This window comes from Pituophis catenifer, unplaced genomic scaffold (assembly GCF_029215685.1).
Source record: "Pituophis catenifer annectens isolate HBS135680 unplaced genomic scaffold, rPitCat1.0.hap2 SCAF_6, whole genome shotgun sequence".
Taxonomy (NCBI): Eukaryota; Metazoa; Chordata; class Lepidosauria; order Squamata; family Colubridae; genus Pituophis; species Pituophis catenifer.
This window is the reverse complement of record NW_027256886.1, coordinates 56149773-56176105: the sequence shown is the minus strand read 5'-3', so window position 1 is coordinate 56176105 and position 26333 is coordinate 56149773. Positions and strand designations below refer to the sequence as shown.

Sequence of the window (26333 nt, the reverse complement as noted above, 5' to 3'; positions counted from 1 at the left end):
ATGCCATAATGTAGTTTGTAATCCATGATTCCTAAACTGGGCAAACCCTGACAATTCTTGTTAAGCAAATCATGGCTTTGTGCCTAACGTGAATCCATTTCCTTATATTCCATATCTATCTATACATGCAAACAGACTGCACCTTACATTTTTATTACAAGGAAGACCCAGCTTTATAATCATTGCCTGCAGGCAAAGTATGGTGCAACCTTGGTTTGTCTGAAACGAATTTTTTCATTTTTAGTCATGCTGGGCAGTTTAATTTTCCTCTCGAAAACAGGAAGAGTCAGGATTTTTTTTTTTTTTTAAAAAAATTACATTATTTGCTCTGCACCTAGAATCTTAAAATAACCAAGAGCTTCCTTCTTGGCTTCTATTGCCGAAGAGGGACTGCGGCTACGCCACAGCAGACAGCAAAAACCGGTCTTCTGTAATCTCATTGAACAGTTACATGAAGCACAACCCCCCGGAGAGCCACAGTTCCTAAAAAAAGGCGGGCCGCCATACTGACAAATGAGCCGCGGCGCTATCACGTGCTTGATCAACTCCCCATATACTGACGTCAGGAAAATAGAAAGTCTTCTTGTCTATGGTTAAATTTGTGAGAGGGCGGAAGTCCTACTCAACATACGTCCCATGAGCAACGTGTCCCTTGGACATTCAGTTCCGCCTTAAAATTGCTCCGCCAGGATTTCATTCCGGCCAGGGCTGCTGTGTTATAAGGGCTCGGGTGTCTTAATGGCCATGGCGAGCAGCAACAGCAGCGTGAGGGAGACGCCCCAGATTGGCTGGGACGTCTCTGCCGGCAGCCCCCGCGTCTCGGTCGCCTGTTCCTGGAAGTGTCCGAGCGATCTGGCGAGGGTTCTCTGCGTCGTCCCGGCAGGGGAATTCGATGCAGAGGAGCTTTCAGAACCAGCCGCGAACGGGTGAGAAGGGCCTTTTGCGACCGGGAGGGAAAGGGGGATGACTGAAGTGTAGCTAACGTCCGCTGAGTGGCCTGGTGATGCCAGCATGGTGGTTGAGTAGTTTTTTCCAGGCTCGCATTTCTGGGTTCAGGAGCCCATCAATCGTTTAATTCGGGGATAGGCTGTTGCATGGATGCTGTAAATCTCGGTTTATGGTTTACCTGGATGTGTGAATACAGTCCGTTGGGATTTTCTGGCTAAACCAGGCTTCCAAAACAATTTAAAAACATTGGAATAGAAGGGCTGGCACTAAATCTGGGGTTAGCAATTGGGAATGGGTGAGGGAGAAACAATTGATGGTGCCTTGAACAAATTTTGGGGTTTTCTGGTGCCTCTTTCCCAACATCTTGGAGCAGAACTGCTGAAAATTAACCATATATTTTCTCCTCCACCCCATTGCCATTTGTTTATTCATTAAGTGCCATGAATAAATCAAATGTGCAAATCGAATTAATCTGTTTTGAATTGAACCTTATTGTGTGAAGGGTAGGGGGGAAATAGTAAGAAACAACAAAATAAATGAAAGGCAGAAATAAAAGGAAAAGAAATTGAATCAAATCTAGTTTACATTTAATGTATCGCTCCCAAACAATTCTGTGCAATCCATCCTTGCTTCTATTGCACCCATTCTTTCATTGGCTTTTGGTTTTTAAAACTTCTCTACCTCCCTCTTTCTGAGTTCTCGCCACCTGCATCCAGTCACTTTCTTGGGCTTACCTTTCTTCTGGACCTGTTTTATCTTCCTTTATTGATTTTAGTTCATACTTGGTCCTCATTCATTCTCTATATAGGTAGTCTTCATTTAATGACCACTCATTCAGAGACCAAAATTACTATGACACTGAATAAGGTGACTACCACTGGCCCTCGTTGTTGCAGCATCCCTACGGTCGTGTGGTTGCAATTTGGGCTGTTGGCAAGCAGCTCTCAATTAAAATGGTTGCAGCGTCCTCTGTTGCATGATTACCATTCGCAACCTTCACACCTGGCTTCTGACTAACCATGTCAATGGGGAAATCTGGCAGGAGGTCGCAAATGGCAATTGTGATGTTACACCTAACAATATGGAGGAATTGCAACAGTTGCTGTAACTTCCATAGTAAATTGGTGCAGTCATGTGACATTGCTTTTTTATGACTATGTTGCTTAGCATGGAGTTGCTGATCTCAGTTACTGTTTGTTAAGCAAGGACTACCTGTGTAATCAAACCATCTCAAAATACTTGTTTAATATTGATAACTCATTTTTGTATTCATTTCATATTCATTTATTTTGTTAAGTCATTCATTCTTGGCTGTGTAAAAGCTCCAATGCAGATTCTAAAGTAAGCTAGACAGATTTAAACATACTAACAAAATAAATTGTAATCCATCCTTATTTTAGCAAAGGAAAAATTCCATCCCCAATCACTTACCAAATATATAATGTATCCCCAGTGATTCTCTCTCCTACCTTCACTATCACTCAGTGCAATCCCTGCCTGTCAATAGGTTGATCTTATGCTTTACCTTTTGTATCAGCCCAACACAAAAATGTTTAGATGTACACTCAAATCTATGTGTCTTGTTCAGCTTCCCTGATTTGTTAACCTAGGGTTGCCAGCTCAGTTAAAAGTAGGCTTGGTGATTATTCTTTTATACATATACTCATTTGCCAGAATCCATATTCTTAAAAAGTAGAGGGCTAAAATAGAAGAATAACTAGGTTAATTATCTATATCGTTGATTGAGACCATCACATATACACAGACTCTAACCATTTTCCTTCACCACAGACTATTGCCTCATTCACGTATACACATTCAGATGCATAAATATCTTCCTTTACTTTTCCAAGTAAAAAAAGTAGAACACATGAGATAGAAATAGAATGAGAAGGGATAGCTACACAGGAAGAGAAAGAGGAAACAAAAGAGGAGATGAGTAGGAGAGGTAATTGACGGTAGAAAATGTAGAAAGTCAATGTTTTCAGTGAAACAGAAATAAAGAAAAGCTGATGCTGTTCCTAGAGAGTGAGGACTGTAGAAAAAATATTTGGAATTTATGGATAATAGCAGTTTTTAGTTCTTTTATGTATGGACGCCACACAGATTTTGCTCTCAAGATTCATTTTTTCCCTTTTCAGTAGTCCATGCTTCTATTATCTGAATCTAAATTCAGCCTCTCTCTTCAAAGGGTAGGAAAAAACACTTCATGTAACTGCAAGAAAACTTTGCAGAGATAGCCATTTGAATGCTTGTGTAAGATTTTAACCATGGGATAAATATTTTTGGATGTTTGTCATGTACATTTGAAATGTTTGTTTCCCAGAGGTACTGATGTTCAAATGAGTAACTTAAGATAACCTTTCTCCCTTATTTAGTCAGAATGTTGTTGTTCTTGAAGGAGAAATAAATGATGATGGTGTAGTTCCCTGTTTGCTCTACTTGCACTGTGATCCATGTGGATCTGAAGAAATTGTCAGTCTAAGTATTGTAAGTGAAGCAAGGAACATGGAAGTATACATAGACGATGAATACCATGGAACTGGAAGGGGAGAGCGAGCATTTACTGTCAAACATGGCAGGTCAGTTGCTTTGTCTTTTCAGCATTGATTCAGTAAATAATATAATGAGGTTATATTCAGTCTTGCAGATAAGACTTCCAGAAATTATATACTCAAAATATTTTAATATTTATATGTCAGTAATGTGGCTTGATTGTTTTTTCTTCTGCATTCTTATAGGTATGTAGACTGTGTTTTGCTAATGCAGTGAAACTGAAAGGAACATTTTGATGATTGGTTAGAACATTTTTAAAAGGGTTTTCTCCTAAAGAAACATGTTAGGATAGCAGGAATATAATAGATATGATATTAATAATTTGACATGTTGGATAGCGATCTTAACAATAATGTTTCATTTCATGAAAGAAAAAAGGATTATTTATACATGCTCAAATTATATAAGGAGAAAATTATTATTTCTTGTATTTTTCTTTATGGAAAACTATTTCATTGATGCAGCATTATAAAAACTTATTTTACTTTTTTCTAGCAATGGTGATCAGGTTTCATTGTACAAAAAGTATCTTAAATTGGAGTACTCCACAGTTTCTTGTAAGATTAAGGTAGGTTATTCAAAAAAAAACCCCTCTTATATTTTTGGCTCATTTTTTAAAAAGAAAGTTCCAGCTGTTTTACAAATTATTCAAAAGAGGGCCTTTGCAAAGCAAGATAATGTGTGAAGGACTACTCTTGAAAGCATTGAATCAGCTGTCTTGCAGCTTCTTTGAAAACTTTCTCCAGCTGTCTGTACATTATGTGTATCTGTATACACAGGCAACACTTCTGAAATTGCAAATAAAGCAGCTGGATACCTGCAAACTGTTTGAGACAATATTTGAAGCGGTTGTTCAGGCCTTCCAGTGATAGAGTTGCTTTGAGAAGAGATATGCTTTATAAAGAGCCTCTGTTGAATGCCTTCCACAACCCTAATGGTGATAAATAAAATTATTGTGTTTCCTCTTACATTTTGGAAGTCGTAAAAAAAAGACAATTTCCTTTAATCTGTGATATTTCAGACATTTTGATTATAAGTAGATTTTAATTATCTCTCTCTTTCCTTTGTAAAGAAGGGATTTAGAGATGGAACAAAAAGCAGTATAGCACAAGTAAACTATGATAGGGAGACAGATTGATAACTTTTAGAAGCACCAAGGGTTTGCCCTGAAAAACTATTCCTTCCCAGTTGCAAACATGCAATAAACATATCATCTCAGTCCCATGTTTTCCTGTTTGTACCCCAAAACTTTCCTTAATTCTTTAACCTCGATCCTTGGCCTCTGAGATTCAATATGCCTAATTAATATAAAATTGATTCAGAGGAAAATAGAAAGGAGGTTCATTCATCATCAATCTCCATTTTTCAAAAAATAAAAGATTAGAAACTCATGTTTACTGACATAATGGGCAATTTGCTCTCAAAAGTTCTATAAAATGTAAGCTTGGAATCACACTAGTGCAGAATCAAGAAACTAGTCCTTCTTGAAATTGTGGCTTTAATGCTATCTAACCACAAAATTTAATACAACTAATGTTTTGCTTCAACCTAGTCTTATTATTAGCCTATTCTTATGTTTAGTTATGTCAGACCTATTATTAGCACCTGCATAAAGTTTACCATAAGAGCTAAGAGGAGACAATTGGAGGTCATTTTTTAAAAGAGTGTCTTAACTTAACTGAATTATTTCCTCAATTCACCAGAATTCTCTTTTCACTAGCTATTGTCCATCAGTGAAAAACAAAGAGTACTCATCAATAAAATCATAGTACAAGTTCAGTCAACCTGTGCAAAAACTGGGCCAAGTGTTACATTAGGATCAGGAATAGACCTAGATAAAGTACAAACTATAATGGAATCAATGGGATCCAAATTATCACCTGGGGCACAACAACTCCTAGATATGGTTCGTTTTCAACAGAAGGTAAGTTCCCATTTTCAAAACACTGTTCATAAAATGTCCTTTTTATGTGCAAGAAATAGAAGGGACTGTATAATGTGGGATATTTGTATTCTCAATTTATATATTATTTGTGTGCTATTAATAACTGAAATAAAGGTAGGTTTTGCCTTCTTTCAAATGGTGCGTAGTAGAATTTCTTTGCATAGTAGAATTTAGTTGCGGAGTAGAATTTCTGTTTATAGCTTTCCTTTTCAGACTAATTTTGTGGCATTTTGCATAGTGAAGATAGATAAATAAATAAATAAATAAATATATAACACAAAGTTACATCATTGGTTTGGAAAGGTAGGTTATATATAAATTGAAGTTATATGGCAACCTGTGAACATTCAGATTAGACTCCAAAAGTAGATAAACTCAGCTTTGCATAGTACTTGGGAGGCTACCAGAGTCCAGAGTTATAGGATAGTCTGGAAGGGAAAAAAATGAACTAGGGGATGGCAGACAATTTCCATACTATTGCCAAGAAAATTGCACTGGTGATTCATGTCATAACTATGACTACATAACTATTTAAATGTGAATGGTGGGTGTCATTTGAAAAGTATGTGATTCATTAATTATGGTTCTGGATCAGTCTGGCAATGAAGAAAATAACTGAAAATGCAATTATATCCTTATCTACCATTGTTACTCTCCTTTTCATTTGTCTTATTCATTCCACATTTAGCACAGCTTGCATTTAAAATAACAATAAAAAGAGCCTCCATTGATATTTTCTCCTTGAAAGCGCCAAACTGTTTACCGTATTTTTCAGACTATAAGACGCACCTTCCCCCCCCCCAAAAGAGGCTGAAAATTTGGGTGTGTCTTATACTCTGAATGTAGCTTTTTCGAACCTTTTTTCAGCCCTAACGAGGCGCTAGCGAGTGAAGCGATCTTCCCAGCTTTGCCTGCTCCATCGACTGTCCCCTGTATTTTAACGAGGCACTAGCAAGTGAAGCAATCTCCATGCTTTGCTCCGACCTCTCAGCTGTTCTTTAAAAGCTTTTTTTCAGCCCTAACTAGGTGCTAGCTGAGTGAGGGGACCCCCCCTGGCTTTGCCTGCTTTTCTCATTGTTGCTTCCTCTCAGCTGTGCCTTAGAAGCTTTTTTTTTATCCCCAAGCAGAGGATAAAAAACCAGCAAATTAATGTGCTGAAGCTGACCAGACTAAGGACACTAGCCAGATGAATACCTGGTAGGCAGATTTTTCCCCCTATTTTCCTCCCCAAAAACTAAGCTGTGTCTTATACTCCAGTGCGTCTTATACTCTGAAAAATACGGTATGTCCTTCTATCAAAGATTATAATAAAACAAAGCCAAATAAAAAAAAAATATTCTCAAACAACCTGTTAGGCACGGACAATCAGATCTATACAACTCAATGAAGAATTCCATTAGCTACTTTCTGGCTCATGCTTATTTCACAGGACATTGGCAGTTTGCATCTGGGCCAAACTAGATTCGAAAATATTCAAGGACGATTGGACCTTGCCCTGTTATGCCCACATAACAATTCCAGACTAATTCGCTGCTTGATTCCTCCCCCTGGCTCAGTGAGTTTCTCTCCAGCATAGCCAGGGTTTAGCAGGAGGCAATGGGTTGAATATGGAGGAATTTCAGAAAATTGCTAGAAAAGCAATGCATTGAGCAAATGGTTTTCCAATAAGGGGAATATTCACCAGTTCAATATGAGTCTGCAATATACAAAGAAATACTATTGAGATTAGAAATTGTATAATTATTTTCTTGGATTATACAGTATATCTAAATTAATGAGATCATGTATTTTATTTCTATTAGAATGGAATTTCTTTTGGAGGGAAGTTACAAACAATCTTAGGAGGAAATGGATTTGTATATGGAAAAAAACATCCCATTGATGGATTGAAAGAGGCATCTGACTTTGAACGGTTAGACCACTTGTCCAACGGACCTTCTCTTTTAAAAACTAATTTGGTAGCTAAAACAGTTTCAGAGGATTTGAATGCACACTCCAAGATAACCAAACAGGTTACAGGTAATATATTTGAGCTCCCTGGACTACAGCCTTGTACTGTACATTCTGAAAGTGACTGTAAAGGGTTGCTGGCATCGTTTTTTCAAGAACAAAGAAGTGAAAATTCAAATATACCTAATTCCACATTGCTGCTTCCGCTTCTTCAAACGGTATGTGGTCAAGTAGATCATCTATCCATAGATGAAAAGGATAAATGCTGTGAAAAAAAGTTTGCTTCTCAGAAAGATGGAATTCAAACTGTTGGGTGAGTTCGTATTGAAAATATTATCCATTTTTAAAATTGGGCTCAAAATGCCTCTTTGAAAAAAAAATAAGGTAAATTTTACCAGGCAGTTGAACTAGGTAACTATTATCAAAACCTTTCACCATCGCGTGAGTTTGAATTTAGCTGGATTTTTTAATACATTAAAGTTGAGATCACTCAAATTGCTAATTTCTGACTTTCCATAAATTTTTGCGCTCTAATAGCAGGAAAGGTTAATCAGTTGTATTTGAAAGATAGTTAAATAGGCAGTTGTTTTCTGAATATCTACTGGTTGCCTAGATTATCTCTTTAAATCAATTTTAAGATGCTGGCATGAAATCACAGAAAAGAAAGATATTTATTTGCTTATTCAGCTTATATGGGTGTCCACTTATGAAGTGATTCTGAGTGTTAAGAACATGAAATAATACATCAGTAATAAAAATCCAACAAATTTGTAGAAGCACACTATACAAAAAATTCATATTGAAACATAAGAGTATCCTCTTCCAGTTCCAATGTAATGTAATGATTATCTGTACTCAAATGCTGAAAAATTGTATGCGTCGGTATCCATTAAGGGACTATAACCATATTTTGTTTGCTGCCTTACTAGAGGTATTTGATTGACTTAATAAATCTTCTACTCATTTGATTAAATAGAAGGTGGTAGATGATAGTGCTTAACATTTAAAAATACATTTAAGATTTCTAAATTATTAATATTAATTACGTGTACTATTAAGTAATGTTAGCTTTGGAAGATTTTCAGATTTTGATTGTTCGTTGTCAGATATTCTACTGGGGTATTTGTAAAATTCATGCTATTTAAGGTACATAATTTATACTTTTGGATAGCATGGATCAGTTTTTGGTTGTTTGCATTTTTTTTGCAGTTTAGAACAGCAGCATATTTGTCTGTATTTGGAAAAGTTCATGTCCAAAAGAATCGACCTGACAGAGAAGAGATTAATGGATTATATTGACCTACGTATGCAAAAACTTCAGGAACATATTGATAATAAACTTGCTGCAGTCATGGATTTGGTTAATAATTTGCATATTGTTTCTCAAGAATGTGGTACTTTGAAAGAAGAAAACACAGATGGGAAGAGGTAGGAAATCCTTATAAAAATCAAAGACCTCAATATGTTTTATAAGGCCGGGGTCTTTATTTTACAAACTTTTTGCTTATAAACATTTACACCTCAGACTTTGTATTTTTTCTATAATTTTGCAAGTATTATATGCTAATGTTAATTGTTATATATCTGTAATGTGCAAAATAAGTATTTTTTACATTTCAGAGTATTTTCTACATCTGCTTATGACCTATTTATTCGTAACTATTTAAAAATTAATTTTGGGCATGATAAAGTGTCTTACTAATTATTTTGAATCCTTCTAAATAAAGTGCTTTGCAGCTTTATCAACATTTAATAAGATTTTTATAGTTTAATATAGAGTAATTTTCATAAAATAAATTATATCCACTCATTCTGGATTCTAAATTAATCTTCAATCTGAGAAAAAAGCAGTTTAATTAAGAGAAAGGAGTCATTGACACATTCTGTATCTGGTCTTGTTATCCATGTAGAACTTCTATATATTTCAAAATGTATTTGCTCTGACCTTATTTTGTATATATTTATCTCTGTTTGACAACGGTTCATGGGTAAATATTATACATGTGATGAATTTTTGCAGTACAGCAATAGAATCAAATGATTTCTGACATCAAAAACTATTTTTCCTCAAATGATTTATTCATGTACACTTTTCTTTCAGTAGTTTCCTTGAATGTTTGTGTATTAATATATAAACAAACAAGGTTAAAGGGTTTGCCTAAAAATAGGTTTAACATGAAGGAGTTCATGGAAGGAGAATATTCCTGGCCATTTTCTTCCCTACAGTCACCTGTGTCTCCTGAAAAATTCACCAGAAGAAAAAGGTGGGGGAAGAGAAGAATCGTATTTATGACCATAAATTTCCTCAATTTCAGTTTCCTTTTTTTGGTTACTGATGTAACTGGGTGTATGTGTGTTTTATATTTGGCTATTTCCCTTCCAGATGAGTTTAGTGCTGTTTAATTCATTTATTTTAATTGAAATTGTCCTTTTAAGGGAAAAATCATGGAAAGACAACAGAACATTCTATTTATATCTCTGTAGATGTGAAACAGTCTGATGAAGATCCTTGTTAGTTATTCAGTTTCTGGTATCTGTATCCGGTTTCTTGAGTGATGAGACGTTTTGCTGCTAGACCAACCAGGAGTACTGTGTTTGTAGCCAACACAACAAATGCAAGGATATATAGGATTTGGGACTGTGCATTAAGACTTTCTTCTGGATAAGCTTCACTAGAGATGGCTGAATATAAAAAATAGAAGACAAAAGGAGGTTAAAAGGTCTTCACAAATTCCAAAATCATGGAACAATACTTTTAAAATAAAATCTGGAAAATTGTTGGCTATAAATTTCCTTTTTTTAACCAGTATTTTGATTGATTGGGTAGAGATGGAGGTACTGGCAATTCTGCTTGTCTGCAGTTTAGTGGTAGCATGCTTTGATTGCTATTTATAATACTGAAAGTGCTCTTAAAGAATTTCCAATTAAATCTACTGATGTAATCAACTCCAAGAAAACATTCTCACCTGAGCGATCCATGGAACTTTCTTCTCTTTTCAGTCTGAGGGGTCCAAACACTGCATCGCCTTTCCATTTGTAGGAGGAAATCTCTCTCTTATGCCGAGAAATGCAACCTCTGGTGCAGCGAGAATTAGAATCCTTGCTGTCGCAAATTAAAACTTCACAGTGAAGATAAACTGATGGGTAATGTTTTAGAAATCTGAAGGATTTGAACCTGAATCTCCCATAATGCTCAAGGATGGGATAGGCCATAAAAGAGTCATCCTTAGTACAGCTGAAATAGAATATTCAGATTATTTTAGCATGATTAATACTTGAACTTATATACATTTATATATTATGCTTACCAGAAACTGCTTTGTAAAAGTTCAAGAATGGGTGCTTTTAAGGCAAAAAAAAAAAGTTTCAATCCTACATCTATTTCTTTACTTTGGCACGTGGACTCTTTCAATCTATAGTTAGCCCCAGGTATTCTGTCCAGGTTACTCATGTTAGGCTGTTGTATATGTAAAATAAAGCCATGTGAGATGTATTACAATTTATATACGTGTAGTTATTAATGTATTTTATGAAATGCCTGGAGTCTTGTGAGCAGACTATTAAAAATATGTAAAGGTGGAAGACAGAATTAACTTGATTGACTATAAACAAAAGTAGTACATAGATGTCATCCAGACACCTTTACTCTAAATAATTAAGTAATGTATGTAATATAATATGAAACGTTTGTCCTATTTTTTCATCTATGATGGAATTTACATCAGTACCATGTATTGTAATATAACTCAGTTTATAGTTGCAGTCAATCCTAATTAACAGTGAATATACTTACCCAGTTTTAACTAAATCATATTTTGGTGATTTAGAATTAAGATCTGGAGATGCAGTGCAAGTATCCACAAACACTACCAGATTTGGATCACTGGAATGTAGGCTGATCTGTGCATAGAGCATTTGGTTCAAGTCAACAAAGTAGGGAGTTGCAAATATTGGTTTGGAGAAAGAGTCTGTTTCATAGAAGGACATGCTGAGATTGTATCTACCTACATTCGTTGTGTTGTCTAAATATTCACTTTCTGTTATGTATACAACTTCTACCGTTGAATTGTTTTCCATTATACATTTTGCAACAATTTCAACTTTCTTTTGGCGGGTGATGTCAATGCCTGCTGGCAAGGCAGTTACAATATTGCTGTATGAGATGCTTTGACCTTCGGTCTGCCAAGGAAAGAAGAGAAAGAAGGTATTTTTAAAAATGGTACAATGTTTCGGGAGACAGAAAAAAATGTTTTTGAGCTACAGATACAAGTCTAAAGTTTTATAATCTCTAATTATAAAATTATACTTAAGTATTTTGTTTAAATGTAACAATCAGTAGCAACGAAATCATATATGATAATACATTGAAGAACATTGAAACATGGAAGCCTTCCCCAATATCAGTTTCTTTGATACTATTACTTTCACCATTTGAAAACCAAGAAGGTATCTTGAAAATCAGCATTTGAATTCTGTAAAAAGCACAGGACATTTAATGAAGCAGGCTTTTTGCCAGTAAATAAAACTACAAAGGAAAACAACGATAAGAGTCTTGGTGACGCAGCAGACTAAAGTACTGTTAAGTAACACCAGCTGCCTGCAATTACTGCAAGTTCAAATCTCACCAGGCTCAAGGTTGACTCAGCCTTCCAGCCTTTTGAGGTAGGTAAAATGAGGACCCGGTTTGTGGGGGCAATAAGCTGACTTTATATAAAGAAGAACACCGCTTAGGGGCCCCCGAAAGCCCTACTAAGCAGGTACATACAAAAGTATGAAGGCTATTGCTTAATGCATTGTAAGCCGCCCTGAGTCTCCGGAAAAGGGCGGCATATAAATCGAACCAATAAATAAATAAATTAAATAAATAAATAAATAAATAAATAAATAATGAGCTGTATGCAGTCAGTTTACAGCTTTGATCTCTAGTTTCAGGATTGTAACCACTTTGTAAGTTCCATTAAGTTTAGTGGGACCTGGTGTAAATGCTGAGCATACTTTGCATCCTGTTTGATTGTATCCTTGTGCTTCCCAACTATCTCCGTACTCTGATGGGATTTTTTTTTTATTCACTTACTTGCAGCTCTGATAGTGTTTTTTTTTCATATCTGAGTCAGGGGTAGGTTCTACTTACCTTTACCACTAGTTCGCAACAGGATCTGCGCATGCACAGATCGCTGATGACAACATCCGGGGCAGTGGGCGGGGCCTCCCACCAGTTTTAGTACCAGTTCTTGCCAACCGGTCCAAACCGGGGGCAACCCACCACTGATCTGAGTGGTGTAAAAAGCAGAATACAGAGATATACAACTATATTGGACTCATTTAAGATTGCATACCATTGATATGTTTAAATCTAGGGATAGTGTATGGTGGAGACGACCAAGTTAGAAAAGCTCTTAAATAAGGGCTGCAAAAATCTGATAACCGCAAATTGAAAGAAACATGTACAATATGGAAAATTCACAGCTGCCAACTAGTCCTCCTCTGGATTTTTTCAGCCCTGATTGGCGACTCTACTAAAAGCAGCTATAGCTTTGGAAAAAATAAATGAATTCACAGCAAGATGAATGTTACCTTTTTAATTGTTCCACAGCTGTTGATTGGAAAAGAAAATACCACTGGGTTGTAAGAAATAGGCTTGCAAGTTTGGTCATTCAGATATAAGAAACTTGCATTATAGTTGAGCGAAGCCAAGTAAAATTTGCTGAGAGTAATTGTCATCCTGTCTGAAGAACAACTGAGGGATGCTAACAGGGAAAGGGAAAAAAAAATAGAATAGTCTCAGGAATAATAAAAAAACTCTTTGTCCTAGGAAGAAGTATGTGACTGCTATTGCAGATGAATTTGAAAGGAGATGATAAGAGGTTATAAAATAGTTTTGAGTGAAAAAGAGATCATTTTTTTCTTTTTGTTTCATAAAACCAAAACATCTTTGACAAGTAGCATCTTGGGATAGGATACTGTCCTATCCTACATCAGTAGGATACTGGTCTTGAAAAAGCTAAGCAGTGTTAAATAGGTTTGTATATAAATGGGTGACCACCAGGTAAGCCTGGTTCTGTGGCAAAATAGTAAAGTAAAACAATAGAAATCTGAGTATTACTATCGCTTTGGAAATGTTTTGAGTTTGAAGCACTTCCAATATGGTAAAGAAAAATATTAAAATTATTTCCTTGGGTGTAAGCTAGATATTAGCATATCGTACGGTACATTGATTCTGAAATGTATATTTCACCTTCTATAACAGCTGCTCTGTAAAGAGAGTAAAAAAAATACGGTTCAAGGTCAGCATCATTGTTCTCTGTATGATGTTATAATCCTACAGGCAGAGATCCCAGCAAAACTCAGTGTTTTCAGCATATGATCTTTTTAGGATTTCTCATAATTGCTGTATTTTGAACTAACCTGCAGTTTAAAAAAGTGAAAAGACCCTCCCCCAAAACATCTGCTAGCTGATGTTTTAATTGTAAATTGTAATTAGATGTATGTGAACTTGGATATTTGTTATAAGGATCGTCTAAATATTTGCTTTTAACTTTGTATACTGCCCAGAGTCATTGCTGTGACATTGCTGTGGCAGCTATATAAATTGTATAAATAAATAAATGATCTTACATGTCATCAGGCATATATAATTCTAGTCAGGTGTAGCTGTACTGAGAGCTAGTTTGGTGTGATGGTTAAGGAAACCAAGAGATTTTGAGTTCTAGTCCTTTCTCAGGCAGAGAGCCAGCCGAGTGATTTTCTGCTGGTCATCCTTTAAGTCCAAGGAAAAAAGCAATAGCAAACAATTCCAAAACCCTGACAAGAAAGTCCTACAGGGACTTGTTTACATACTAGCCAGGAGTCAACACTGACTTGAAGGTGCAAATTAAAAAATAGGAGTAGGAATCTTTGGTGATGGATAGAATATCTGAGTGTGTTCATGCCTATGTTAAACTAGTCGTAACTTGAAATAAGGACAAAATCCTTGCCATGTTTCCCAACCTAGAAAAGATATCATAAAGCAGATTTATATACAAGACATCATTGGAAGAATCGATCTGTATTTGGTATTCCCTTTCCATATCAGTATAAAACAGTTATTACAGCCTCATTGGACTTACTGTTTGGTTGTGATATTGGTGTAGTTGTGTAGCGAGCTGAAAAGCCCCTGTAAGAATTAGCATAGTCCGTAGACATCACAATTGTCATAGCATTAGACGAAGACTTAAATGTTGGAGTTGAATGACCACACAATTTTTTGATTAAAGGAGAATCGGGCGTTGGACCATCAAAAATGGCGAGAAAATCATATCTACAGTGGTCATCCATTTCTAGCCTAGACACAGAGAAAAACAACAGTTTTTTATTACTATTATTTCTCATACCCCCTTTACCTTCATTTATCCTTAGAATAATTTTGGTTCGAGGTTTTCCCCAGTCCTAGTTTGGCAGTCTTAACTTATACTCCATGTTAGTTCTATGCCAGATAATACCTTCTTGAGTTTGTGGGACTAGCTTTCATATGTGTTTGGATCTTGCCTATAGAAGCTAAACTGATGTAAGTTATAGGTTGGATTTAGGCAAATGTTTTTGAAATGTGTATAATTCATGAATCAATGTTTTATAGTGATTATTATAAAATAGGGGACCCAAGAATGAATGAAAATAGGAAATAAAGAGCATCGGTTCGGAAAAAGGTGATGGTCAAATATTAGTTTAAGGATAAGCATATTGTAATTCTTTTGGTAAAATTCCACTTTCCCTTTATTGAATGATTTTTATCATATTATTCTGCCTATTTTTAAATGCAAGATTAATCTTAAAATTTATTTTAGCTTATTTCTTTATTTAGAAATTTTAGCATTTCATACTATGACCAAAATTTGAAGCATACATGTAAACCAAAATGTACTTACAGTATGTCCTTGAAAATTAAATTTATTTGGGTATATGGTTCTGTATCTATATGCCAGACACAATATGTAAATGGTGGGTGCTTCTTGGGGTAATTCGGACTGTTGAATGTTCCTTCTGGGCCAGTAAAGTAATCTCCGCATCTGGCTTTAGAAAGATTTTAAAAAAAACCTACATCAGTATGCAAAAAATACAGCATCATTTGCTATTCTTCCTGTTCCTATCTGCCAGAGGAAGGATTCAAGCTGTTTAGAAATTATGCAACTGCCTTTATTACCTTTGGATTTTTTAAAGATTATACACACAACATGGGATTAATAGAGCTTCCACTAAATGTGTGTGCTGCTGATAGAGGAATTGGCTGTAAACAGATTAAGCCCACTGTGAGTTAATGCCTATGCACAATTGCTTGGTATTCAGTTACAAGAAGTCCTTGACTCACGACCAGTTGTTAAAATTCGCAGTCACAGTCAGAACAAGCCGTAAAACACTTGATGCAAAATGTCATGCTGCTTCCCCCAGTCATATCACGTTTTGGACACTTGGCAATCTGGTCACATTTACAACTAGTTGCCAAGTGCCCAGTAATCATGTAATCATTTGCAAGCTTCTCTGTTGGCTTCTTCAGGAACTATATAAGGAAGCTGTCGGGGAAGGTTGCAAGTATCTTAGGGGTTGCCACAAAGAAGAGGGACTCAAGCTATTCTCCAAGGCACCTGAGGGCAGGACAAGAAGCAATGGATGGAAAGTAATCAAGGAGAGAAGCAACCTAGAACTAAGAAGAAATTTCCTGACAGAACAATTAATCAGTGGAACAATTTGCCTCCAGAAGTTGTGAATTCTCCAACACTGGGAGTTTTTAAGAAGAGATTGGACAACCATTTGTCTGAAATGGTATAGTTTCCTGCCGGAGCAGGGGATTGGACTAGAAGACCTCCAAGATCCCTTCCAACTCTGTTATTCTATATTCTAAGTGGTGGGGATGTTGGATTTGTGGTCTCTTCCCCCAGAGGGGTATCCCTCTATGTGCTGGAGGAACAGACTTCAGATCTGGTAAAAAATACTAGTGAATACTTGCATTCCAAGCCTTTCAAAACACTGGTGTTCCATAATACTTTCTACTTCCCTCTGGAAGGATTAGAAAGGCTCCATACGGAAGGGGAAAATAGCTATAACAGTAGCACTTAGACTTATATACCGCTTCACAGTGCTTTATAGCCCTCTCTAAGCGGTTTACAGAGTCAGCACCCAATAATCTGGGTCCTCATTTTACTGATCTCAGAAGGATGGAAGGCTGAGTCAACCCTGAACCTTTCAGATTCAAACTCCTGGCAGAGAGCAGAGTCAGTCTGTAATATTGCATTTTAACCACTGCGCCACCCTTGCTCTGGCATTTGCTAGAACACAAGCGTTTTTGCTGGATTTGAGGTTTGTTCTGCAAGTAGCTGACAGATTTCCCCTCCAGAGATGAACTTCTTCAATATGCTGGAGGAATGAACCTCAAATTCTACTGCTATGAAAATGCTAGCAAACATCAGTATTCTCACAATCACTCTCCCTGGTGGGGTGGAAAGAAGGCCTGGGCCCTCTCCCAAACACTCTGTATAACAACTTGAGCTGATGTACATGAAGGAGTCGTGGCAACTCAGTGACCGCTTTAGCTCAATGACCTAGATTTCAAGACCGATTGTGGTAATAAGTGAAGGACTACCTGTAAGGTGGAAATCTTTCTCTCTGGTATTGAGTATACACATTATGTACAGACATCTTCAAATTCTCTGTGCTCAAGCTATTTTCATTTTTCAATTAACAATTCATCGTAGCTATGAAAAGCTCAGTGCAATTTTTATAGCTTCAAACAATTCTACAAAAATGTTATCGAACAGTTTCTATTCTAAAACTGGTAACCTGAACTCCCAGATGATTCTGGATGGAGATCTCCCTGCCATCTTCTGTGGACGACTTACGTGTATCTGGTAAAATATAGTAATAAAATGCATGGATCTTTCGTGTAAAATTTGTGGAGCCTGTTGATATGCGAAACGTTAAAGCGGAAGATGATGAGTGAAATGCTGAGTCTTGAGTATGGCATATTCTTCCTAAAACAGATGAATTAGTTGAGGGACCGTCGTATATTTCAATATATTCTTCATCACATGAGGACAGGGGGCTAAATCTAAGAGAAAAAAAATTTGTGTTTTTATATGTTGGTATTAAATCCCATGATAAAAAACAATAGTGCAATCTTCTGATTATTGAAACCAAATAAAATATTTGCACTAAGTTTCCATTATAGCAGTACTGTATCTCCTGCAAACATTAGGAAAAACAGGGTCTCCAAATCCTGGCTTCATATAATTGTATCATAATTCTGCTGTCTGAGTCCTCCATCACTGAAAAAGACACACTACAAAAATGATGCCTACATAGATAGTTCTCAACCTACAACCATAATTGAGCCCAAAATTTCTGTTGCTAAATGAGACAGTTGTTAAGTGAGTTTTGCCCCATTGTACGACTGTTCTTGTCACAGTTGTTAAATGAATCACTGCAGTTATTAAGTTAGTGACACAGTTGTTAAGTGACTCTGGCTTTCCCACGGACTTTCCATGTCAGAAGGTCACAAAAGATGATCACATGACTTCTCCCTATAACTTTGCTTACTCACAATCTTTGTGCCAACCTGATTGTTTATTTCTGTTAACCCCTTATGTTGCTTATATCTGGGCCAGAGATGGCAAAACTATGACAATGGGTACCTCAAGGTTGGTCTAGATGAGGGGGGAAAGATATTTTTTTCCATGTGCGTGTGTGTGAGAGAGAAGGGGGTGGGGGGACAGCAATGAAGTTATTTTATTTGTTTGTTTGTTTGTTCAACTTGTATGCCGCCTTTCTCTGAAGACTCAAGGTGGCTTTTTGATGCACTGGGTCCAAAAGGTGTAGTGTATATTGGAGGTGGTGACCCTTTGAGAGCCGTATGCAACGAAAATTCATTTTAATGTATGCCAATTAGTGTACATTCAAAGTGACAATAAAGTTAGTCTAAGTGCTCCATCACTGCTTTAGGCTGATCATTTCTTTTCTCGTTTTTTCCTAATGCTAACCCAGTTTTTCCCTAATGCTAAATTGCTTTGGTTTTTCTCTGTTGTCCTTAATGCATTTGTGTGCATCTATGACTAGATTTAATAATAAAAGGCTGAATTCTATATTAACACTTAAAAAAATGTTTGCTTTCTTCAAATGTCATTCATTTAATTATTCTGAATATTCTTGTCTGGTTTTATTAGCACTGTTATAGTTGTACATCATATCGTCTGGTTGTTACATTTTGCCAATAAAACATTTTAAAAATGAAGTTTTGTTTCTTGTCTTTCCAGATTTTGAGATAGATCTCCTACAGATCTATCTTCTATGGATCTCCAAATCTGATTTCCTTACTAACTATACAATGCCTAATAAAATCCTTCTTCCCTCTCTTCTCTTAATATCACTCTCTAGTTAATTTGCCATTTCCAAAGATCTTATTTCCTTTGCATCTTGTTACTTCCAGTTAGCGATCTAGTGCAGACACCGGCTGCTTATCTAATTTATGATTTTTCTGGCATAATTCATATGAAGAATACTTACTCGACGTAAGAAAAAATTAGTCGAATGGTTTGGTTTGTATCCCTTTCTCCCTTTATTTCCCAGATGCAATTTTCACTTGCGTTGAGTTGAATTGGCATTGCTTGATAATTTCTCATCAGTGTTTTCACACATGTTGTATTCCGTTCTAAAAAACCAGCATTAATCTCGGTAAAATTTAATAGAGGAATTTTGACTGAAAACTTTTGGAGATTACTTACATAAATGTAGAATTCCCATAAAAACATCTATATGGAATAGATCAATGAAATTGACATTATCAGTGGCATTTAAAGAGAACTTTTATAAAATGATTTATAGGGTGGTATCTCCCACCAGCTAGGATAGCTAAAATGTTCCCTGGATCATCGGACAAATGTTGGACGTGTAATTCAGCCAGGGGTACTTTTTTCCACCAGTGGTGAACCTGCCCTCAGATTAGGAAGTTTTGGGAAAAGATTCAAAAATGGTTGAACGAGATAACAGGTACAAGCTTCCCTCTAATTCCAGATTCTTACTTGGAATTAAACTAAAAGACGTGGGCAAACAAGATTGGCACTTATTTATCCATATTACAACAGGAGCAAGGATGGCACTTGCCCAGCAATGGAAAAATGCAAATACACCATCAGATCAATTTATAATAAATAAGATATTGAATTGTGCCAAATTGGACAAACTAACATATATCCTAAGAGAGAAAAAAGAATCCATATACTACAGTAACTGGGAACACTGGTATATATGGCTAAAGAAAAGGACAAATATAGAGTAAATAATACAGTATTAAATATATATTTGTTTATAATTAGATAGTGTTTGGTATTTAAAACAGTCAATGTTATCTGAACAAAAAGATTTTCTGGGATGTAACTATGAATAGATATCTGGGGGATCGTTACGATTTCCAGTTAGTCCTTCCTTGTAGTTGTCTTTATGTGTTGTGTTGTCTATACATATATAACTTATATTGATTTGATAATTATAGTATATGTTTTTTTTATTTGTAAATAACTAATAAAGATCATTTTTAAAAAATAAAAAAAACATCTATATGTTTACATGTTCCTCACTGGAAGTAGTTAGTACACTGAAAAGATCTGACCTTCACTCGGTTTATGTTTTGGTTTCTATTTTACCCAGGTTTTTTTGTTAATTTTCAATGATCAATGTTTTAACTTTTTAATATTTTACTGAAGTTGTAAGCCACCCAGAGTCGTTCGACAGTGAGATAGGTGGCATATAAATTTAATAAACAAATATGTTTTAATGTGCGCGTTACACTTTGTCTTACATAAGAGAACAGTGTAACAATTACAATATTTTTATAAACTACAATGATGTCAGTAAGAGAACTTATAAAATATATAAATTTTGAATTCATTTACAAGAATGAAGACTATACTTAATATATATTCATAAGTTAGGCAAAGATCGATTTTGAAGCCACTGCACACTAACTAGATATGTATATTAGTTTAACTTTTGTTCTAGTTTTCCATACCTTGTAACTCTGCCAGATTTTGTTCAGCAAAACTCAAACCGAAGAAAAATGCCAAGAAGATTGTTGCAGAAGCATATTGCCTCAGTGCAGACATTTTGATGTGAAGTTGTTAATGCTTTTTGAGGCCTTTTATATCTCTGCTTATTTCATAATCATTAATGTCTGAGCCCAATTTGGAGATGTATGTGAGAAAGAAACAGGTGCTAACTATGGATTTTGCATACTATAGATTTTTTTTAAACACCAGAGTAATCGATTTATAGTTAACATGTAATGTCCAAAAAGCTGGGTTTTTTTATAATTGTTTGCCTTAGTCATTCAAAATCTACAGGTCTATAATTTCATAGATGGACAAATCCTAAAAACACAGATCCCTAAGAGTCATGATCATGCAATGAAGATTAAAAAGTCTGAAAACAGATTGTATGTTGATCCAGATTGTTGGTTGAATTAGTTTCTAATACAGATAATTCTCAACTTACAATAGTTGACTTAGTAACTGTTCAAAGTTACAATGACACTGAAAAAAGTGACTTATGACCATTTTTCACACTTATGACCGTTGCAGCATCCCCATGGTCATCTGATTTACATTCAAACTCTTGACAATTGAGTCACATTTATGATCACTGCAGTGTCCCGGAGATCACCTTTGCAATTTTCTGACAGGCAAAGTTAATAGGAAAACCAGATTCACAAAGTAACCAAGTTACTAATTTAACATTTGCAGTGATTCACTTAACAAATGTGGCAAGAAAAGTTGTAAAATGGGACAAAACTCACTTAACAAATTTCTCATTTAGCAGCATAAATTTTGGGCTCAATTGTGGTCGCAAATTGAGGACTACCTGGATAGGAAATTTTCTGTTAAAACAATCTGTTCTGGGTGTCTTTTTTGTTTAATAAGTTTCTTCTATAGTAGGATTCCAATTAGTATTTTCTCTCCAAACTTCATTTGTATTATATAGTGTTATGAATAAGAATTGCTCCATATTAGCATAAGAATCCATGAATTTTTGGAGGGTTAATGGTTTATTGCAGAGGTGTCAAACTTAATTTCATTGAGGGCTACATCAGAGTTGTGTTTGATCTTGGGGAGCCAGGGTGGGCATGGAAAGGGTGGGTATGACATCACTCGTGGGAGCCACCTGTGGTGACCCGAGATCTCTGCCGCCAAAAACGGGCTCCCGCGCTCCATTTTTTTCCTGTGACAGCCTCCTGCAACCCTTTGCCAGCGAAAATGGAGCTCGGGAGCCCTGTCGAGCTCCATTTTTACTGGCAGAGGTACCATGGGCTGGTCGTTTGCTGTTTCCAGAACAGCCCTGTGGGCCAGATCTAAGCACCCCATGGGCCGGATCTGGTCCCCGGGCCTTGAGTTTGACACCCCTGGTCTATTGGAATGTGCTTTAAGTACATTAGATACACAAAAGAATACTTCCTCATTAATAGTTGTAAATGATTTGAAATAATATATACAGGTATGTGACTTTCATGCTATGCTAAATCACCATGGCACAAGTCTCATCCTTTATGCCCACCTATTAAAAGAACTGGTCTTCCCCATACCCTCCAACCTGGTTATCCTATCAAGGGCTTTGCAAGCAGTACTATGGCACCTTGCTTTACATGAGTTCCACTAAATTTAATGTTTCCTCTTATGCAATATAAAGTAGGTTTGATGCACGATAGCAAATATTTGTTGGTACAGTATATTCCATTTCTCATGCTATTATTGAAAGACAATACAGTACTTGAAGTTGGTTGCCTGAGTGAGTCTCTCTTGCTGTGGAGCTGCTTCACTTTGAAGATGCTTTCATAAATGACATGAAAGGGAATGTAGAGTTGATCTTAGGAAGAAATGAACCAGCTTTTAAAGGTTGTGTGAGAGTAGGAAATTATGGAAGAGATCACAGATTCCTATAATAAAGGAGGCAAGCTTAAGGAAAAAATGCTTTAAAACCCTGTTTTAATTTTGTTTGGTATGAGGTGAAACATAGAGAAGCTTGGACGGGTTTTCAAAATTCTGTTAGTCTATCTTGTTGCAAAAAAGGAGCACCACAGCCATGGTGGCACAGTGGTTAAAATGTAGTATTGCAGGCGAACTCTGCCAACTGCCAGCAGTTCAACTCTCACCTGCTCAAGGTTGATTCAGCCTTCCATCTTTCCAAGGTCAGTAAAATGAGGACCCGGATTGGTGGGGGCAATATGGTGATTCTGTAAACTGCTTTGAGAGGGCTGTGAAGCACTATGAAGCAGTATATAAGTCTAAGTACTATTGTTATTGCTATTCCTGGAATGTCTGCAATGCCTTATTCTTGAACTGGCCTATCTCAAAAAGCTGATGCTACTTTTAAAAAAACAACAACTAGGTCTTTAGTTTCCACAACGTCCTAACAGCTAGCCTTTGACTACTGTAGCTTTCTGCAATACATGGATACTAAAAGTGACAAAACTGTGAGGAAAATTCGGCGTCAAATATTATTATTATGGCTTGTCACACAATCAGCCAGATGATGAGACTGGATTTGGCCTTTTTAACCACTTGCCATTTCTATAACACCAACCTATCCAATCAGCAAAACCCAAAATCAAAGTTTCATTTTTTCCACTTCAAGCACAAAATCAAAAGCGGTTTCCAAGGAGAAACAAAATTAATCGTGTTCTTTTCTTTAAGCAAAGCAGTCCATTTAGCCTTCTCTGTTAACTCCATCAACTTTTGCAGCCATTTGTCTGTTGTGGGAATCACAGCGTCCTTCCATTTTTGTGCATAAAGTAATCGTGCTGCTGTCAGCATATATAAGATCAGTTATGATGTTTTAACTCCTTTTTGAAAGGCCAGAAGAATGAGGGCCTGCCTCACCCTGAGGAACGAATCTCGCATAGGCAGAGGAGCAGCTAGTCAGAGTTCTTTGACTGAAAGGTCTTAACATATCTTTCTTAGATATGTTGAGATAGAACCGAGGTGGTGCAGTGGTTAGAGTGCAGTACTGCAGGCTACTTCAGCTGACTGTTAGGTGCAGTTCAGCAGTTCAAATCTCACCGGCTCAAGGTTGACTCAGCCTTCCATCCTTCCGAGGTGGGTAAAATGAGGACCCAAATTGTTGGGAGCCATAGGCTGACTCTTTACATCGCTTAGAGAGGGCTGTAAAAGCACTATGAAGCGGTATATAAGTCTAAGTGCTATTGCTATTCTTTATCTTCTTCTTCTTTATCTTTATTTGATTTATATACCGCCCTACTCCCGAAGGACTCAGGGCGGTGAACAGCCAAACGATAAAATACATAAATACAAAATTTAAAAACAGAATAAAACCGAATTAAACAATTTGGCCCAGACAGATTTAAAACACCCCAATCATTTAAAAACAGATTAAAATTTTCATATTAAAAATTTTAATATGCCTGATTGGGTGTGATGCAATGAGACAAAGATTTTTGTAGATTTTTCCATGGTACTTATCAATGACCTAGATCCACAGGTGTGATGTTTCCCAACTTCAAACCATGGTGAGGCAGTACTAATATCTGCAAATGTGCATATGTGGGATTACTAAAAAAAATATTCTTGATAGTGTGATCCGAGACGTTTTCTGATTAGCAAGTGTTATGCACCTGTGTAAATACAAGGAAAATGGCATCTGGAAAATTGGCATTCTCCTCATTCTCTTAATATAGCCCTAATAAACCATTATGGGGAGGGTTGTGCATGACTGAGTCAATATTATTGCTGAAAGTTAAGCCTACATGTCTGGAAGAATGCTACGTTTACATTTTATTTTAATGATTCTGGATGGACATGAGCCCATTCTGGTCTGATACCCAGTTACACAATTGCTATTTTTGTTCAAGTGAATCTCCTTAAATTTTAAAGGTATTCTGTTCAAGTGCCACTCTCTGTAGTTTTCTTCTAGTAATTTATTTTAGGGACATGGAAACTAAATTACCCCCATTGTTTTACAGACTCCATAGGACCTCATTCTCATTCTGACTTTTGTATGTCAAACCTCCCTTTCTTATTCATTTTAGTGAGAAGTTGTTTTCCATACAAATTAAAATAACCAGCATGGTCCCTCCAATCCAGTTTTGGGTTAAAATTGAAATGAGGATTAAAGTCTTCATTTTCTTCATACTAAGCTCCCAATTTGAAGTGAGCATTGGCACTGACTGTTTTGCAAGTAAAAGTAATGTGCACCTAAAACAAACTGTTAGAGAAATATTGTATGCAATTTTGGCATTGGAGTGCCTATTATTATCTATATAAATAAAAATGTAAATGTTCGTTTGTTCAAAATCTTCAATCTCCGAAAGTTCTTCACCGATTGCTTTGAAATTTTGACACAACATTGCATTCGAATACGTGCATGTTTTTATATACCTATATTATATAGATGTCACACCCGTGATAGGTAAAAACATGCTTTTTTTCAAAAACAGTGCCATCTGTTGGACATAAAAGCAACACACGCTATAGTTCCAAGAAAGCAATTGATTAAGCGACGTTAAAGTCCAAAAAGAAACGTAGAGAAAGGCAACTCAGGTCTGAATCCAATCAACCGAGTGAAAAGACTGGTCGGATGGAGGCAAAGCAGGCGTGACCTGAGCTACAGAGGGAAATTATTGGCACTCGGTCAAAAAAGACTGAGCCAGCGCGTGTTTTTATATACCTATATTATATAGATGTCACACCTGTGACAGGTAAAAACATGCTTTTTTGAAAAACAGCGCCATCTGTTGGACGTAAAAGCAACACACGCTATATGCAGAACCCACCAGTCTTTTCACTCTGTCGATTCGATTCAGACCTCAGTTACCTTTCTCTTAAGTCGCAGCACCACAATGGCAGGTGCGAGCCAGGTCTTTTCCTCTCAGCACCGCCGCCGCCAAACCCACAAGCAAAATGGCGGGAAATGTCAACTGCCGCGAAGCGTCCTCCTGACTAACAGAGTATGCTGTTATGCTAGTTATTATATACCCCAGGAGTGTCAAAATTGCAGCCCATGGGCCAGATGCTTCACGTGTTGGTCATGCCCACCCATTTTAGTGAAGGGGGAAAAAGTTGCAATACATCATGTGACAACAATGAGACACCATGAGTTTGACACCCTTGATATATACTAAACTTCTCTGTTGATATTTAGATTATTAAACTTCTACTTGGGGGAAATTGTTAGACTCTTTTCTTTGTCGAAAAGATATTGTTTAGGTTAGGGTTAGGGTTATATATACACACGTGTGTGTCAGAGGTGGATTTCAGCAGGTTCTGACCAGTTCTGGAGAACTGGTAGCGGAAATTTTGAGTAGTTCGGAGAACTGGTAGTAAAAAATCTGACTAGCCCCGCCCCCATCTATTCTCTGTCTCCCAAGTCCCAGCTGATCAGGAGGAAATGGGGATTTTGCAGTAACCTTCCCCTGGATTGGGGAGGGAATGGACATTTTACAGTATCCTTCCCCTGGAGTGGGATGGGAATGGATTTATTTATTTAGCATATGGCTGGTCACACACAGTATTAAAACACTTCATTTTTATAGGTTAAAACAATTAAAACAATCAAAAAAATAAAAGCAGTAAGAAAACCTAAACATTTCAGAGTTTAATGTCGAGTTTGGAGATCCAGTCAGTAGCTGTTGTTGTTATGCAGAGGAAGTCCCTAGAATCTCCTGGATACCTTCTGTTAGAACATTCCCTCACTATATGTTGGATAGTCTGTTGGGAAGCCCTGCAGTCACATTGTGCAGAAGGTGTCTTTCCCCATTTATACAAGGAGTCGGCACACACCCCATGAGTCGTTCTAATTCTGTTATATGTCACCCATATGTGTTGGGGTAGGTTAAATCCTGGAGGTATACTATTAGGATTAATATGCTCAGAGATATCTTGGGGGGAATAGCTACTCCACGCTTCCATCC

General features: G+C 36.6%; 2 protein-coding genes across 2 annotated transcripts in view; one reads left to right on the top strand and one right to left on the bottom strand.

The window, feature by feature from the left end:
* The first annotated feature begins 738 nt into the window (after positions 1-738).
* CUNH10orf88 (chromosome unknown C10orf88 homolog) lies at positions 739-10177 on the top strand. Its single transcript, XM_070945799.1, has 7 exons — positions 739-926; positions 3327-3530; positions 4000-4072; positions 5225-5428; positions 7252-7712; positions 8609-8827; positions 9884-10177. Exons 1-7 carry the CDS (start codon positions 739-741, stop codon positions 9897-9899), a joined length of 1365 nt encoding a protein of 454 aa, XP_070801900.1. The 3' UTR covers positions 9900-10177.
* Positions 10178-10288: 111 nt separating this feature from the next.
* The window catches only part of DMBT1 (deleted in malignant brain tumors 1), a 111774-nt gene continuing 95729 nt past the window's right edge, over positions 10289-26333 (bottom strand). Inside the window, exons 45-52 of the mRNA XM_070946291.1 lie at positions 18926-19070; positions 17266-17474; positions 15301-15445; positions 14506-14720; positions 14340-14348; positions 12974-13146; positions 11193-11578; positions 10289-10634 (exon numbers count right to left, since the gene is read on the bottom strand). Of these exons, the coding sequence (XP_070802392.1) occupies positions 10289-10634; positions 11193-11578; positions 12974-13146; positions 14340-14348; positions 14506-14720; positions 15301-15445; positions 17266-17474; positions 18926-19070 (1628 nt within the window). The remainder of the gene's footprint in view (positions 10635-11192; positions 11579-12973; positions 13147-14339; positions 14349-14505; positions 14721-15300; positions 15446-17265; positions 17475-18925; positions 19071-26333) is intronic.